At 45.1% G+C, this 13,339-nt stretch overlaps 1 protein-coding gene across 10 annotated transcripts in view; it reads left to right on the forward strand.

The window, feature by feature from the left end:
- Nucleotides 1-13,339, forward strand: part of LOC133123852 (zinc finger protein Helios-like) — a 53,199-nt gene that overhangs the window by 32,133 nt on the left and 7,727 nt on the right. For 8 of the 10 annotated variants that reach the window (XM_061234485.1, XM_061234488.1, XM_061234484.1 and 5 more), the window contains 3 exons: nt 1,864-2,031; nt 11,838-11,975; nt 12,120-12,251. In XM_061234485.1, coding sequence (XP_061090469.1) covers nt 1,864-2,031; nt 11,838-11,975; nt 12,120-12,251 — 438 coding nt within the window. The remainder of the gene's footprint in view (nt 1-1,863; nt 2,032-11,837; nt 11,976-12,119; nt 12,252-13,339) is intronic. The other 2 variants (XM_061234493.1, XM_061234491.1) reach the window with 1 other exon arrangement.

The raw sequence follows: 13,339 nt of genomic DNA on the forward strand, positions 1-13,339 counted from the left end.
CACTGACGCGGGGCTTGGCAAATCTGGCCCTCAAATCCCAATCTGTCCCTGCTTTGAATTCCTCCTCGATAATTATCTGAACAATCAGTGCTACCGCTGTCTTCACACTCCCAGGTAAAGGGAGGATGGAAAACCAGCAGTTCTCTGCCCCAGAGGGCCGTAATTTCAGGCACTATGGGTAAGGGTGGAAAATCCAGGTTCAGAAAGTAAAAGTCCCCCCCCGTGTTTTGTTCCAGTCACCTGGGTTTGCTTATAAGCACAGTTCTTCAGCGAGGAAGTAGAACTAATGAGTGAAATCAGCTGGCTGAGTTCAATAGGTAGAAATAAATAAAACAAACATGACAGGACCTTTATTTTCAGACTCCTGGACTTTCCACATCTGGCTACAGGTGCGATTGACATGTTCACGCATGAATTATGTGTTCAAGGGCAATACATAACCTTTTTTAGGTTATTTTCTCTGAATCAAACACAGTTTATTTGTTTAGCTGACAGCTTTCTAGTGATTATACAGACAGATACTTACAAAAGCAATTCAGGTAAATACTTAGTAAATACTGCATTGTATTCCCTGACGGACAACTATTTGATTGATGGATGTATTATTATATTATTGAACAACTTTGGGGATTTCCTAAATGTGGTTATACTGATACTGTCCGTTAAAAGGAGCCACACATTGTTATTTTATTACTTTTTGATTTATATCACCCAGAAGGCTCCTCAGACATCAAACTGTTTTTTTTTATTGTTTTGTGCTGAAGGGGTGTGGAGAGGGTTGCTAAGCAACACAATACAATGGTTAAGATCTGGAATCATTCTCAAGGAAAAAATCCCAGGAATCTCCCAGAACCTGTCCGATGCCCCAAAACTGACTTTATTGTTGCGGTCAGGTTATCGGAACAGGCAAATCATATTTCACTTTTCCCAACGACCGGTGCTTGGAGGTATTGCATGGTGTCTTTCGGGCTGAGGTAGTGGAAGGAGATGCCTGCTTTAACACTGACGGCATGCTGTGAAGCAATAGCAATTTTGCAAGGAAGTGTAATCCCAGTCCCACCATTTAAAGAAACCTCAAAAAACACTGTGTCCCCCCTTCATTTCACAAATACCACGGTCGTCTCGACGTGTCGCAAGAGTCATTCAACTGCCTGCTTGCCGTTAGGCTCCTGTCCTTCCAAAATCTGTTTCAGGATTTGAGGCAGTTTGAGGAAAGCGTGGCCGTAGAAAAGGTTTTTACATTAATGGCATTTGGCAGACGCTCTTATCCAGAGTGACGTACAGTTTATTAGACTGAGCAGGAGACAATCCCCTGGGGCAATGCAGGGTTAAGGGCCTTGCTAGTTTCACATATCTAAAACTGTTTAAGACTTTGTTCTTGCGCATAACATTTTGAATTTCTGACAACTGTCATTCCTAATTGAGAGAGATGGAACACTTTGATTGCCAACAATTACGTTTTGAAATCCAAGTTTCAAAAATGTTAAACTTTAAGATAGTTGCCTACAAGAGACAAGCAGTGAATCTTGTCGAATCGCGAAACAAAACCGACCAATTGGTCTTAAGTGTGTCGTTATTTTACTGCTGACAGATGGGTCTAGCCAGCCATGATAAACATCTGGGGGTTTCTGATAAGTTTGGTTTCTGAAATTTGATATCACTGTCATCTGGAAAAAAAAGAACAAGAAAAATGCCTTACTATATAAATTAGAAACGTATTCAGCTCTGGTGTTGAGGAAACGAGTTTATTTTTATGTTAAAATTGAAACCGCACTGGGGAGAAGATGGCGGTGTGCACTCCTTGCCGCGCGGTCCCCACGCTGGCTGCCGTGCTGAGTTTGAGGCCGTGTACCTGGTCCGCAGGTGAGAGGCCCTTCCTCTGTAACCAGTGCGGCGTGGCCTTCACTCAGAAGGGGAACCTGCTGAGACACATCAAGCTCCACACCGGGGAGAAGCCCTTCAAGTGCCCCTTCTGCAGCTACGCCTGTCGCCGTAGAGACGCCCTGACGGGGCACCTGCGCACGCACGCCGGTCAGTGTACACACACGCGCACACACACTCACTCATACACACACACTCATACACACACGCGCACACACACTCACTCATACACACACACGCGCACACACACTCACTCATACACACACACGCGCACACACACTCACTCATACACACACGCGCACACACACACACGCGCACACACACTCACTCATACACACACACACTCATACACACACACTCATACACACACGCGCACACACACTCACTCATACACACACGCGCACACACACTCACTCATACACACACGCGCACACACACTCACTCATACACACACACACTCATACACACACGTGCACGCACGCCGGTCAGTGTACACACATGCGCACACTCACACACTCATACACACACTCACTCACACACTCACTCACACACTCATACACACACACACTCATACACACACACTCATACACACACTCACACACACACACACTCATACACACACACGCACACACACTCACTCATACACACACTCACTCATACACACACGCGCACACACACTCATACACACACACACTCGTACACACACGCGCACACACACTCATACACACACACACTCATACACACACGCGCACACACACTCACTCATACACACACTCATATACACACGCGCACACACACTCATACACACACACACACGCGCACACACACTCACTCATACACACACACACACACACGCCGGTCAGTGTACACACACGCGCACACACACTCACTCATACACACACTCATACACACCTGCGCACGCACGCCGGTCAGTGTACACACACGCGCACGATCACACACTCGTACACACACGCACACACTCATACACACTCACTCATACACACGCGCACGCACGCCGGTCAGTGTACACACACGCGCACGCATACTCATACACACACTCACTCATACACACACTCATACACTCACTCGTATACACACATACTCACTCACACACTCATACACTCACTCGTATACACACATACTCACTCACACACTCACACACTCACACACGCACACACACCGGTCATTTCCTGAAAGAACAGAACATCGGTCCTTTCCTGAGTCCAGGTTTGGCTGCACTCGGGCAGGCAGAAGGTACCTTCGCCAGGCCTTCAGACGGGGTGTACCCTCGCAGACAGACAGCACTCAGCCTTTCTGTGGAGCCAGTGGGGGTCTCCCTGTGGCTGGCTAGCCTAGGGGTGATCTCTGACCCACTTTCACACTGAACCTCAGTGCCCAATTCCTCCGCAGTCCTCGGTCAGACCCTGCTCTGACACCCTCCTCCGACACCCTGCCCGTGGCTCGATAGCAGCAGAGTTCCCCCTGGGTTCCTGTTCCTGGAAGAAGCACAATTTGCAGTTTTTTTTACAATCACTTTGACCCTAATCTCGCAAGCTTGTGCTCAATTTACAAAGCATTAGACACAACATTCGAAATGGTTAGCACTTGTAACACAGCCTGTTTGCCTGTTCAAAAAATGCATTCTGCATTCATATCTGTGAAGAAATCTTGCACTTCCAAACTCATTGGTTCAAAATTGTTTAGATCACTCACACAAAAGATTCCTATAGCTTCACTGTTTAGTTTTTTTCACAATACTTTACTATAGCATGAAAAAAAAAACGTTTCAATATGGTCCTTTTTGTGGTTATAAATAAAGGGAATAGTGGAAACAGTAGAAGAGAGTGGAATCATCGAAAAAAACTGTTAAGAATATATTTAATTATAACATACTGTGGGTTGGTGCAGTGGGTAGCACTGCCCCTCATAGCAAGGAGGTCCTGGGTTTGAATCCCCGTCGGCCGGGGCCTCTCTGTGTGGAGTTTGCATGTTCTCCCCGTGTTTGTATGGGTTTCCTCCGGGTACTCCGGTTTCCTCCCACAGTCCAAAGACATGCAGGTTAGGCTGATTGGAGAGTCTAAATTGCCCATAGGTATGAGTGTGTGTGCCCTGTGATGGACTGGCGACCTGTCCAGGGTGTATTCCTGCCTTTCACCCAATGTATGCTGGGATAGGCTCCAGCCCCCCTGCGACCCTGTTCAGGATAAAGCGGGTTAGGATATTGAATTAATGAATTAATGAATGAATGAATACTGTGGGTTGTTTCAGGTTTTTTTTACAAGCATTTTTTGATACTTTTTTGAACTTTTCAGTTAGCACAAGAGCACTGTATGTGGTCAAAATGAATGATTTTTCATTGCTTTTACAGGAAATCAGTCTGAACCACCAAAAACTATACATTTCTACAGTCCAATTTGAAAATCACTCACAGAAAATTGTGCATCGACCGTAATGCCACTGGCTGTTAGTGTTTTTTAGATCGTTGCTCGAAAACAAAACATTCTAGTGCTGGTGCTTTTCCTTTGAGACATTTTCACAGTGGTTTGGTAGTTTTGATCCATTTTGTGAATTAAATGAACTGACAACCTGCTTGTTGGTGAAGAGAGTTGTTTGAAGAGTTTTGAAAAAGTGCATTTTTAGCAATTGTAAAACAAAATTATAGGTACAGTGAAAGACACTGCAGTGAAAGACAACCCCCCCCCCACCTCTAAGATGAGAAACAAGGCCACCTCTCTGAAGGAGTACTTCATCTGCCATTCCACTGACCACCTCCTCTTCCTCCTCTTCCTCCTCCTCTCACTGCTGGATCTCTATTCTAACATGGATCATCTGACTGCTCCATGTTGTCACTATGTTGTTGCAGATGACTGCACATCCCTACTCCTGCTCTAACCTCTATGTAAAATCGATCATCTGTCATTTGACCACCAGCTCAAACGTGTTTTTTGAGAGCAAAAATATCATCAGGTTTCTTGCACGCCACCTTTTTATGGCTCAAAGTGGCTCCACTTTTAGAAAGACCACAACTGGTGGTCGATACATGTCCCCTGTGCTGGGGCTAGCAGGGCGATATCCGACCGAAAATGAAAAAATACATTGGATTCATTGGTAGTTAGATGCATTGTAATGCATTGTATTGTCAAATGTAAGGTGTATATTTTGAAAGTTAAGCTGAGTCATTGTGAACAAGTGATTTTGTTCAGTGATCAAATTTTTGGTGTATTGTTTTGAAAAATGATGCATTTTGATTATCCGTTTTGAGTTTTGTGTCTGCAGTTTTGAAAAAAGAAACCTCAATGTTCTGAAATTAGTGTCAAAGTGACTGTAAAGAACTGTTAATACCACACACACTCATCTCTACCCAAATGAAGGAGTTAGTTCTCCTCTTTCTCCTGTGCCCTCCTTCTCTCTCTGTCTCTTTCTCCCTCTGTCTCTCTCTATAATGGCACCACACTCATATTGCACACAAAACTTCACTAAATGTTGTAAAATAGTGAACATTTAGTAAAACACAAGCCAAATTAAAAGAATAGACACCTGGTTTTGGAGGTCTGGTACTTAAAAACAGTGGCAGTTGTACCGATAACCCTGCTGATAAGGTGATTTTCATCGTTTGGTTTGAGCAGCTGAGGGGAAGACGGGTTGGGAGTGGGGGGATACAGAGAGGAGCAGATGGGAATGTCAGGAACGTTATTCCTGCCAGGGGAACAGGCTGACCCGTCAGGTTTCTCCCCCTCTCCTCCTCTCCTCTCCTCTCCTCTCCCCCTCTCCTCCTGTCCTCTCCTCTCCTCTCCCCCTCTCCTCCTCTCCTCTCCTCTCCCCCTCTCCCCCTCTCCTCCTCTCCTCTCTCCCTGTCCCCCTCTCCCCCTCTCCTCTCCTCTCCCCCTCTCCTCCTGTCCTCTCCTCTCCTCTCCCCCTCTCCTCCTGTCCTCTCCTCTCCTCTCCCCCTCTCCTCCTCTCCTCTCCTCTCCTCTCCCCCTCTCCCCCTCTCCTCCTCTCCTCTTCTCTCTCCCTGTCCCCCTCTCCTCTCCTCTCTCCCTCTCCTCTCCTCTCCCCCTCTCCCCCTCTCCCCCTCTCCTCTCCTCTCCTCCTCTCTGAGAGCCATGTGGCACCGGGCCCAGAAACCAGGAGAAGGAAGGCTGGCTTCACAGCAGCGCAAAGAGGCCGGGTTACAGTTGCTCTTCTGCCCCGTTCCTGGACACGGCTGTGCGGCAATCAGGGACACCACCGGGGGTTTGGGCCCCGTGAAAATAGCTTGTATCGGGCCCCCTAAAAAAAAAATATATTTTTTGTTGATGGTCCTTGTCAGTCAGGAATCATGCGAACAGTTTCCATTATTTCATGTGTGGTGAAAAAAAAAAAGAAAGAAAAAAAGAAAAAAAAAGTAAAGCAAAACTTTCCTCTTGAGCAGAGGTGAGAGAAAAAAAGGAAATAAACTCAATGCCCTTTTTAGAGGTGCAGTAAATAATTAAGCAGTGCTCACAAAATCAATCCCTTATTGTAATAGTAGTAATGTATTACCGGTTAGTTACTACATTATCTCTCATTTACATTCTTATTGCACTCCACTCTGTAGAAAAAAATAATTAAATATTATAAAATAATTATTTAACATAAGCGCCAGGAAATAAGGATTGACATTAAACCTTGTTGTGTCAGGACATGAGAGCACGTAAGTAACATTTAGAACACAGTTTATTTTCATATGAATTTCCTTTGCTTTCTCTCACTTAAAATAAAGAAGGCAATGCAGGCAAATATAAAGGCCCATGTGATCTCATTGGTATAAAACTAAGGTATTTCCAATGTTAGAAAGAAAATATTTTCACTCTTTCCCCTTATAAAAAATATTTTAAACTTTTTCCACTTCCGCTGAAAATATAATTCCTACATGTGGCTGACGCTTGTATCTAAAGCTACTTACAGTTGATTAGACTAAGCAGGAGACAACACTTGTGGCTACACCGGGGATCGAAGCCACCGACCTTGTGGGTCCCAGTTAAGTACTGGAACCACTACACTACAGGCCTTGTGAAAGAGTTGCACGGCTCCTGATGTGGGGCCTGTGGGCTCTGCCCTAAGCCAGGCACAGAGCACTGTGTGCTACCAGAGGGTAGCTGTGCTGCTCCACTTTTAAAACCCCTGTCTCATTATCATCGAGATAAATCATTACCCAATCATTCTGCCATGTCGGTGATAAAAAGTTAGTCATAGAAATTCTTCAGAAGTACCAAACCAAATTTTTTTTTTTTTTTCAAATCTTCTAACACTATCATGGTGAAAACCTGTCATCATTTTAATATCACAATTTCCTGTTTTCTCCCTTAACTGAACAGGCGGGCTGTTGTGACCGCAATCTCTCATCCCTAAAGAATTTACATATTTGAGTTTTGAGTTTGAAGCACTGGCATTTTTTACACAGTGGCGTCGATGTTGATGGAGTAGTGGCAAGGCAGCTTTGGCACCGATTAAAAGCAGGCCTCGCAACGTGTGTGTATGTGTATGTGCTGGGTCACGCGCGCGCGTGTGTGTGTGTGTGTGTGTGTGCTGGGTCACGCGTGTGAGTGAGTGTGTGTGAGTGTGTGTGTGAGTGTGTGTGTGTGTGTGTGTGTGTGTGCTGGGTCACGCGTGTGTGTGAGTGTGTGTGTGAGTGTGTGTGTGTGTGTGTGTGTGTGTGTGTGAGAGAGCATGGGGGTGCCCCTTGGCCCGGGTGGCAGTTTGCAGGTGCGCTGCGTATGATCACTGATGCACGCGCGTCAGTTTGTTCACAATTCACTCAGCGGAGTCAGCCAATCAGAACTCGACACCTCATCGTCATTTTATTCATAACAATATCACACTCAAGTGGTCACTAGTGTGTAAAATTACAGTGCTACCCATTGCCCCCCCCCACCCCACACTTATAATGAAATGGAGAACAATTCCGTTTCAGTGAATCTTCTTGTAATTAAACTGTAATCCGTGCTAGAGAATTACTCAGGTCCCACTCCGCGACTGAAACCGAGCCTCCACCCTGAGCTGTTGTGTTGTCATTGAAATGAACCACCGCAAGAAATACTGCTTAGCTGTCAGTTGAAAATATAGTTATAGTTTTTTTTAAATATTTGGCCAGTTATATGGGTTATGTATAAATGAAAATCATTCTTTACCACTGATAATAGATAGTGGTGAAGGTGTTTGATTCAGAAGGGTCATGACCAGAAGAACGACGTTTAAAAAAAAAGCTGAGATGCAAGATTGATGTTAGCGCCTCATTCTGAGCTCCTCGCAACCCCACGCCTACGCCCGCAGGCTAATGGTTAGCATTAGCGCGAGAGTTACGCCCGTCCTGTAGCGCGGCGTGGCCCTCAGGATGGAAAGCGCTCACTGCCGCGTGGGCGAGGGCGTCACGGGAACGCCCGCGTCTGCTCCGCGCGTTGGCGTCGGAACGGTCCGGAATATTTCAGAGGGAGGCGCGGCAGGACCGGAGATTCCGAATTTAGCAGGATTGTTATTCAAGTCAAGTTAAATGAAACTGTTATGCTTTGACTTTTTTTTTTTTTTTGTTAAGAAATAAAACCGCCTCGGTTGCCGATGAAAAGCAGGGCGGAGAATAGGCCTGGCGGCCTGTGCTTGTGTCCATTCCAGAAGCAACGCGTAGTACGGTGCAGAAGTCTTAGCCACCTGTATAACATTATGTACAGACAAGATTCTTTCAAAAATAATTCAATGAAAGGTCCTAAATAAATGTACTATACATTTTACATTACATTTTACTAATTAGGCAGAATAGTTAAAAACTGAATCGAATCAATGTTTTTTGTGACCACCCAACGCTGTCCTGCAGTTCTATAAGACGATCAGCGGGGAGGTTGTTCCAAGCATGTTGGAGAATTTGCCACAGATTGCAGACTTTGGTTGGCTCCTTGCTTCTGATCTCAGACAGCCTTGATCAGGTTTTTATGTAAAAAGTAGTCAATTGCTTACAGTCATATGTTACTTTTAAAAATTAAATACAAAAATGTCTCTGTAAAATTAAATCTTTTGGAAAATTTCTATTTTATAATCTCAAATGTGTTCTTTTATACTAACACACACACAAAAATGAACCTATATATAATAAAGTCTAGGGTGCCTCAGACTTCTGCACAGTATTGTACCTCAACTTCCATATTGAAAGCTTTCACACATACCGAGACTTCAAGTGGGTGGACCCATTGTATATCATTTTTTATTTCATTTCTACACATTCTCACTTGGATATGGATTTTAAACCATGTATAACTCTATATATGCCATTAGAGATAAATCCATCATTGCAATTCGTCTGAACAAAAAAAAAAAAAAAAAAAAATAGAAGATTACTATTATCAATATTCACAGTTATAATGAATTAGACTGACGCCAAGGTGGTTAGTAATCGTAGTAGTTGTAGTTTAAAATTACACACTGGCTGTTCTAGTAAATGTATGGTGGAGGTGGGCGTCTTTTCTCAGGACTGTATTCGTAACCTTTTACCACGTGCTTCAAAGTGAAAACAGCACTTTGAAGAGGATGGTGTGAGGTGGTTATGAATGTCAGTGTCTAGGCTCTGCGAGTTCTCCCATCATGAGAAATCTGCCTCAAGACTTTCATCAGATCCAGAGTCGCCCCAAACTGGCGCTACTGCTAACTCACTCATTTCAAACAATCGTACCATTTCTTTCTTTTTTTTTCTGTGGGGGGTCACTGTGATGTTACAGATTCAGACACTCGACTGGCAACGCACTGTAGCTCCAAACCTGGTGGGGTTTGTCGTGAAGCCCCGCTGTATATTTCAGGCACATTTCAGGGCTTAATCGGTGAAACTCTCAAGCGTGACATCCGTTCCAGGAGCGGCAGTGGGTGCTGCTGATCAAAGATGGGCGATTACTCAATGCACGTATTCAGACTCGTTCCATTAGCGAGGCTCTCGCGCCGAAATGAAAATGGGATGGCTGGCACCTGGAGAGAGGCTGCCTCAGTCCGATCGCAGCATACGCCCGCTCTGTGATTGGATTGCAGTCTTTGTGCTACTCTGGAGTAATATAATAAGGTCTACGAAGAGAGGGAATATAATATAATTCAATTCTGTCCCTGTGGCTTAGCCCAAAGTACATAAGCTTAGTCCTTCTTCAAATAGGAAACCCCGCTTCCAAAGATTTATCAGGCCGAAATACAGGACCGTGTTCAAATTATCAACGCTAGATTCATAGGCAGAGTTATAATGCAAGATTTTACATCAATTTCCCTTTTTAAAATAATGTGTGATATGTAATACATGTTATATCAATATGTGTGAAACAAGTGATACTTAATACACCTTCCGATATATATTAGTTCATATGCATATTCAGTTATGCATAATGTAGGCTGCATACAAAATAGTTCATATGTACACAAGAAAATGTCTCTCAGAAATAACAACAGAAGAAAGGCACAAAGCTTTTAGAGTGCTCAACTTTTTCTTTAGCCCTTCCATATGGCACTCAAGAGTAAATGCCCTAAAATCCAAATTTTGACTGGTTGAATACCTTTTCAACCATTCAAAATGGCTGCTATACTATTGCAAAATTTTCTCAGCCAAAGCCAAAACTCCCTGGGATATTGGGCTTGGGACTGACTGGGTTAACCCTTGTGTCGTCTTAACATTCTGTATCCTCCCCTTGTCCTTCACTGAACCCCTAAAATAAAGCAGCATATGCGTATTTGCACGAGGAAACAACCTGTCACTCATCACAAGCTTTGTCATCGAATTTCAAGTTGAAAAAAGATAATTTTCTTAATCTCTAAAAAGTTAACTTATAGGGATTTCTCTGCTGTTAAACATAGTGGCGGGTAATGTTTTACCCTTAAGACAACACAAGGGTTAAGCACAGTGTTTCCATGATTTATGCCGGTTCTGTACTGAAATGTCAGAGCCCTTGGTTGCCATACAGACTGTTAAGCTTGATTGAAGCTTGATCCGACAGCCTCTCTGTGGATGGGCCGTATGATGGTTCCGGAGATTCTGGCGCTGGCTGAGCAAATCGGGAGGCTTTGTGTGCCGGCCAAAAAGATTTTTTAACCGTACAGCGTGCTCCGCATTGAACCGCATTGTCTCTGCAGCCCACGCTGTGGTCGGAAACCGGAGTATCGAGATTGTGACTGTGAAGGCAACCGCCATTTCTGGGCCGGGCTGTGTCGTGCGGTCCGGTCCATCCACGGGCAGGCTGTCGGATGAAGAAATGACTCGGGGGGGTTTAGTGTCACTGTGCGCCTGTTACTGCACGGAGCGCTCCGCCCCCACGCAGTCAGCCGATCGGGAGGGGCGGTTGTGGAGTTCACCTGCCTCGCGCCCCCTGTGCGCGCACCTGTGTACCCCCACTGGAAACCTGCTTATCCACTAACGCTGCTGCCGCGTCGCCCCAGCTTTGACCCAGTCTGGGTGGAACTGAGAGTATGAATCACTGGAAACCGCCATGTCAGTGACTGAACACAAACACACGCTCTTTTTTTTTTTTTTTTTTGTTCTGTTATACAATCCTTCCTTTTCTTTTCTTTTTCCGATTGCTACCACCGTCGACTTTCTTCCCACCAGGAGGCAGGGCTTCGGGTTGAGGTTGCGAGCCTGGTGGACCGATTTGGGGTTTCCTGGGTGTAAGAGCTGGGCTGTGCCACCCACTGCAGCGCAGTCTCATTGGCAGAGGGTTGTGGGGTTGGCGGGTTGTAAAGAGAGCGCTGTAGTCTGTTAGCCCCCCCCCGCTCTGGTTTATGTGTCACATCACCCTGAGGTCCCATTCATCAATTACTGTTTGAGTCATTGCAGGTGGGACATGGCTTAATTTAGGTTAGCAGGGGCGCTTTTGCTTGCTAAATGAATGATATGGAGGTAGCAGCACGCACAGTTTGAATGAGTCGGTCATTTTTTTCTGTTGTTTTTTTTTTTTTTCTTTAAATGATTTTCTCTTTTATCCCAGTGGGAAAACCGCACAAGTGCAACTACTGTGGGCGGAGCTACAAACAGCGCACGTCATTGGAGGAGCACAAAGAGCGATGTCATAATTACCTGCAGAGTGGCAACATGGACTCCGCCCAAAATCCTGGACCGTACCAAGGTAGGCAAGCGAGGGGGTGATCTAGGCCGCATTAGGTGCATAATGTAAAAAAGATAACATAACTAAGCACTTTGACGACTTCGGTGCGTCCGGGGGTCTGGGTTAGGGGCCGCCTGTTCAGACATATTCACCTGTCCTACACAGGGGACATACTGAAGGATCAGAAGCCCTCCATGGAGGCCATGTCCATGGCTCCGTTCGACCGGCCGCCCGTCATCGAGAGACTGCAGGGCAGCTTGGGCAAGAGGAAGAGCACAACACCGCAGAAGTTTGTGGGTGAGTGTCGCAGTCGAACCGAACTGCGGTTCGGCAGCCGTGCCGCCCGGAGTCCTGCTTGAAATCGAGACCTCAGAATTATACGGTTCTAATTGACATTTTTGACAAAAATGAGTTGGTGTCGGTGTTTTACACACGAAAATATAGTTTTCACGCACAAAAATGCTGTTTAAAATCATGAAAGAACGCTGCATTTAAAAGATTGTATCTGCTTGGGGTGCATTCACTTCGGTACCTTTGAAGCTCTGCATTTCAAAACCACCCGGAACACAGATAGAACCAGGTCATGCACACATTCAGCCAATCTCTGTATCCCTGTGGGAGAGCTCCTCCAAAGTGTGGAACATACACTCTCAGAAAAACAAGGTTCTTTGGCTTGCTTCCATTAGTGTAGTGAACTCCAGCCATGGTCCTGGAAATCCACAGGGTCTGCTGGTTTTCATGTCTTATTTAATCATTTGGAGGAGTTGATTACACAGTTAACTCACCTCACCTGGTTACCTGGGTCTCAACAGGGTGCTGATTTTGAGGTGAAAACAAAAACCAGCAGACCCAGCTGCTCTCCAGGACCAGGGTTGGAGGCCACTGCCATATCGGAACCCTTTTTAGTTCTTTATGGATCCCTCTATCGTGGGTGTAATCGTGTGAAAGCTCCTAGACAAAGAACCATTTGCCCGAACTAGATAGGATCTTCTGTGGAATCATAGGAACCATTTTCCATCTAAGAGTGATTTCCAGTGGATTCAGTCACTATTTGCATTCTTAACATGTGTACATTTTGCAGCAGTGGGTGACTTGGATGGTTTCAACAGCAAAATAAATCCTCACAGCAAACTCCGGTGTGCTAAAACGTGTTTTTTTTTGGGGGCTGATGATCCAGTAAATCATGAAAAAAGTCAATTTATATGCATTGCTAAAAGCACGTCGATGATTAATACGTGTTCTAAAGAGTCGGGTCTTGAATCCGCAAGCTAGACTTTGTTACAAAAAACCGAAATGGGAATTTTACAGAAATTGCAATCGCAGTCAATTTCCTATAAGTGGTTGATTGTTATCAATGGCGTATTTTATTTGGGGTTTCGCTGGTT

This window comes from Conger conger, chromosome 3 (genome assembly GCF_963514075.1).
Source record: "Conger conger chromosome 3, fConCon1.1, whole genome shotgun sequence".
NCBI lineage: Eukaryota > Metazoa > Chordata > Actinopteri > Anguilliformes > Congridae > Conger > Conger conger.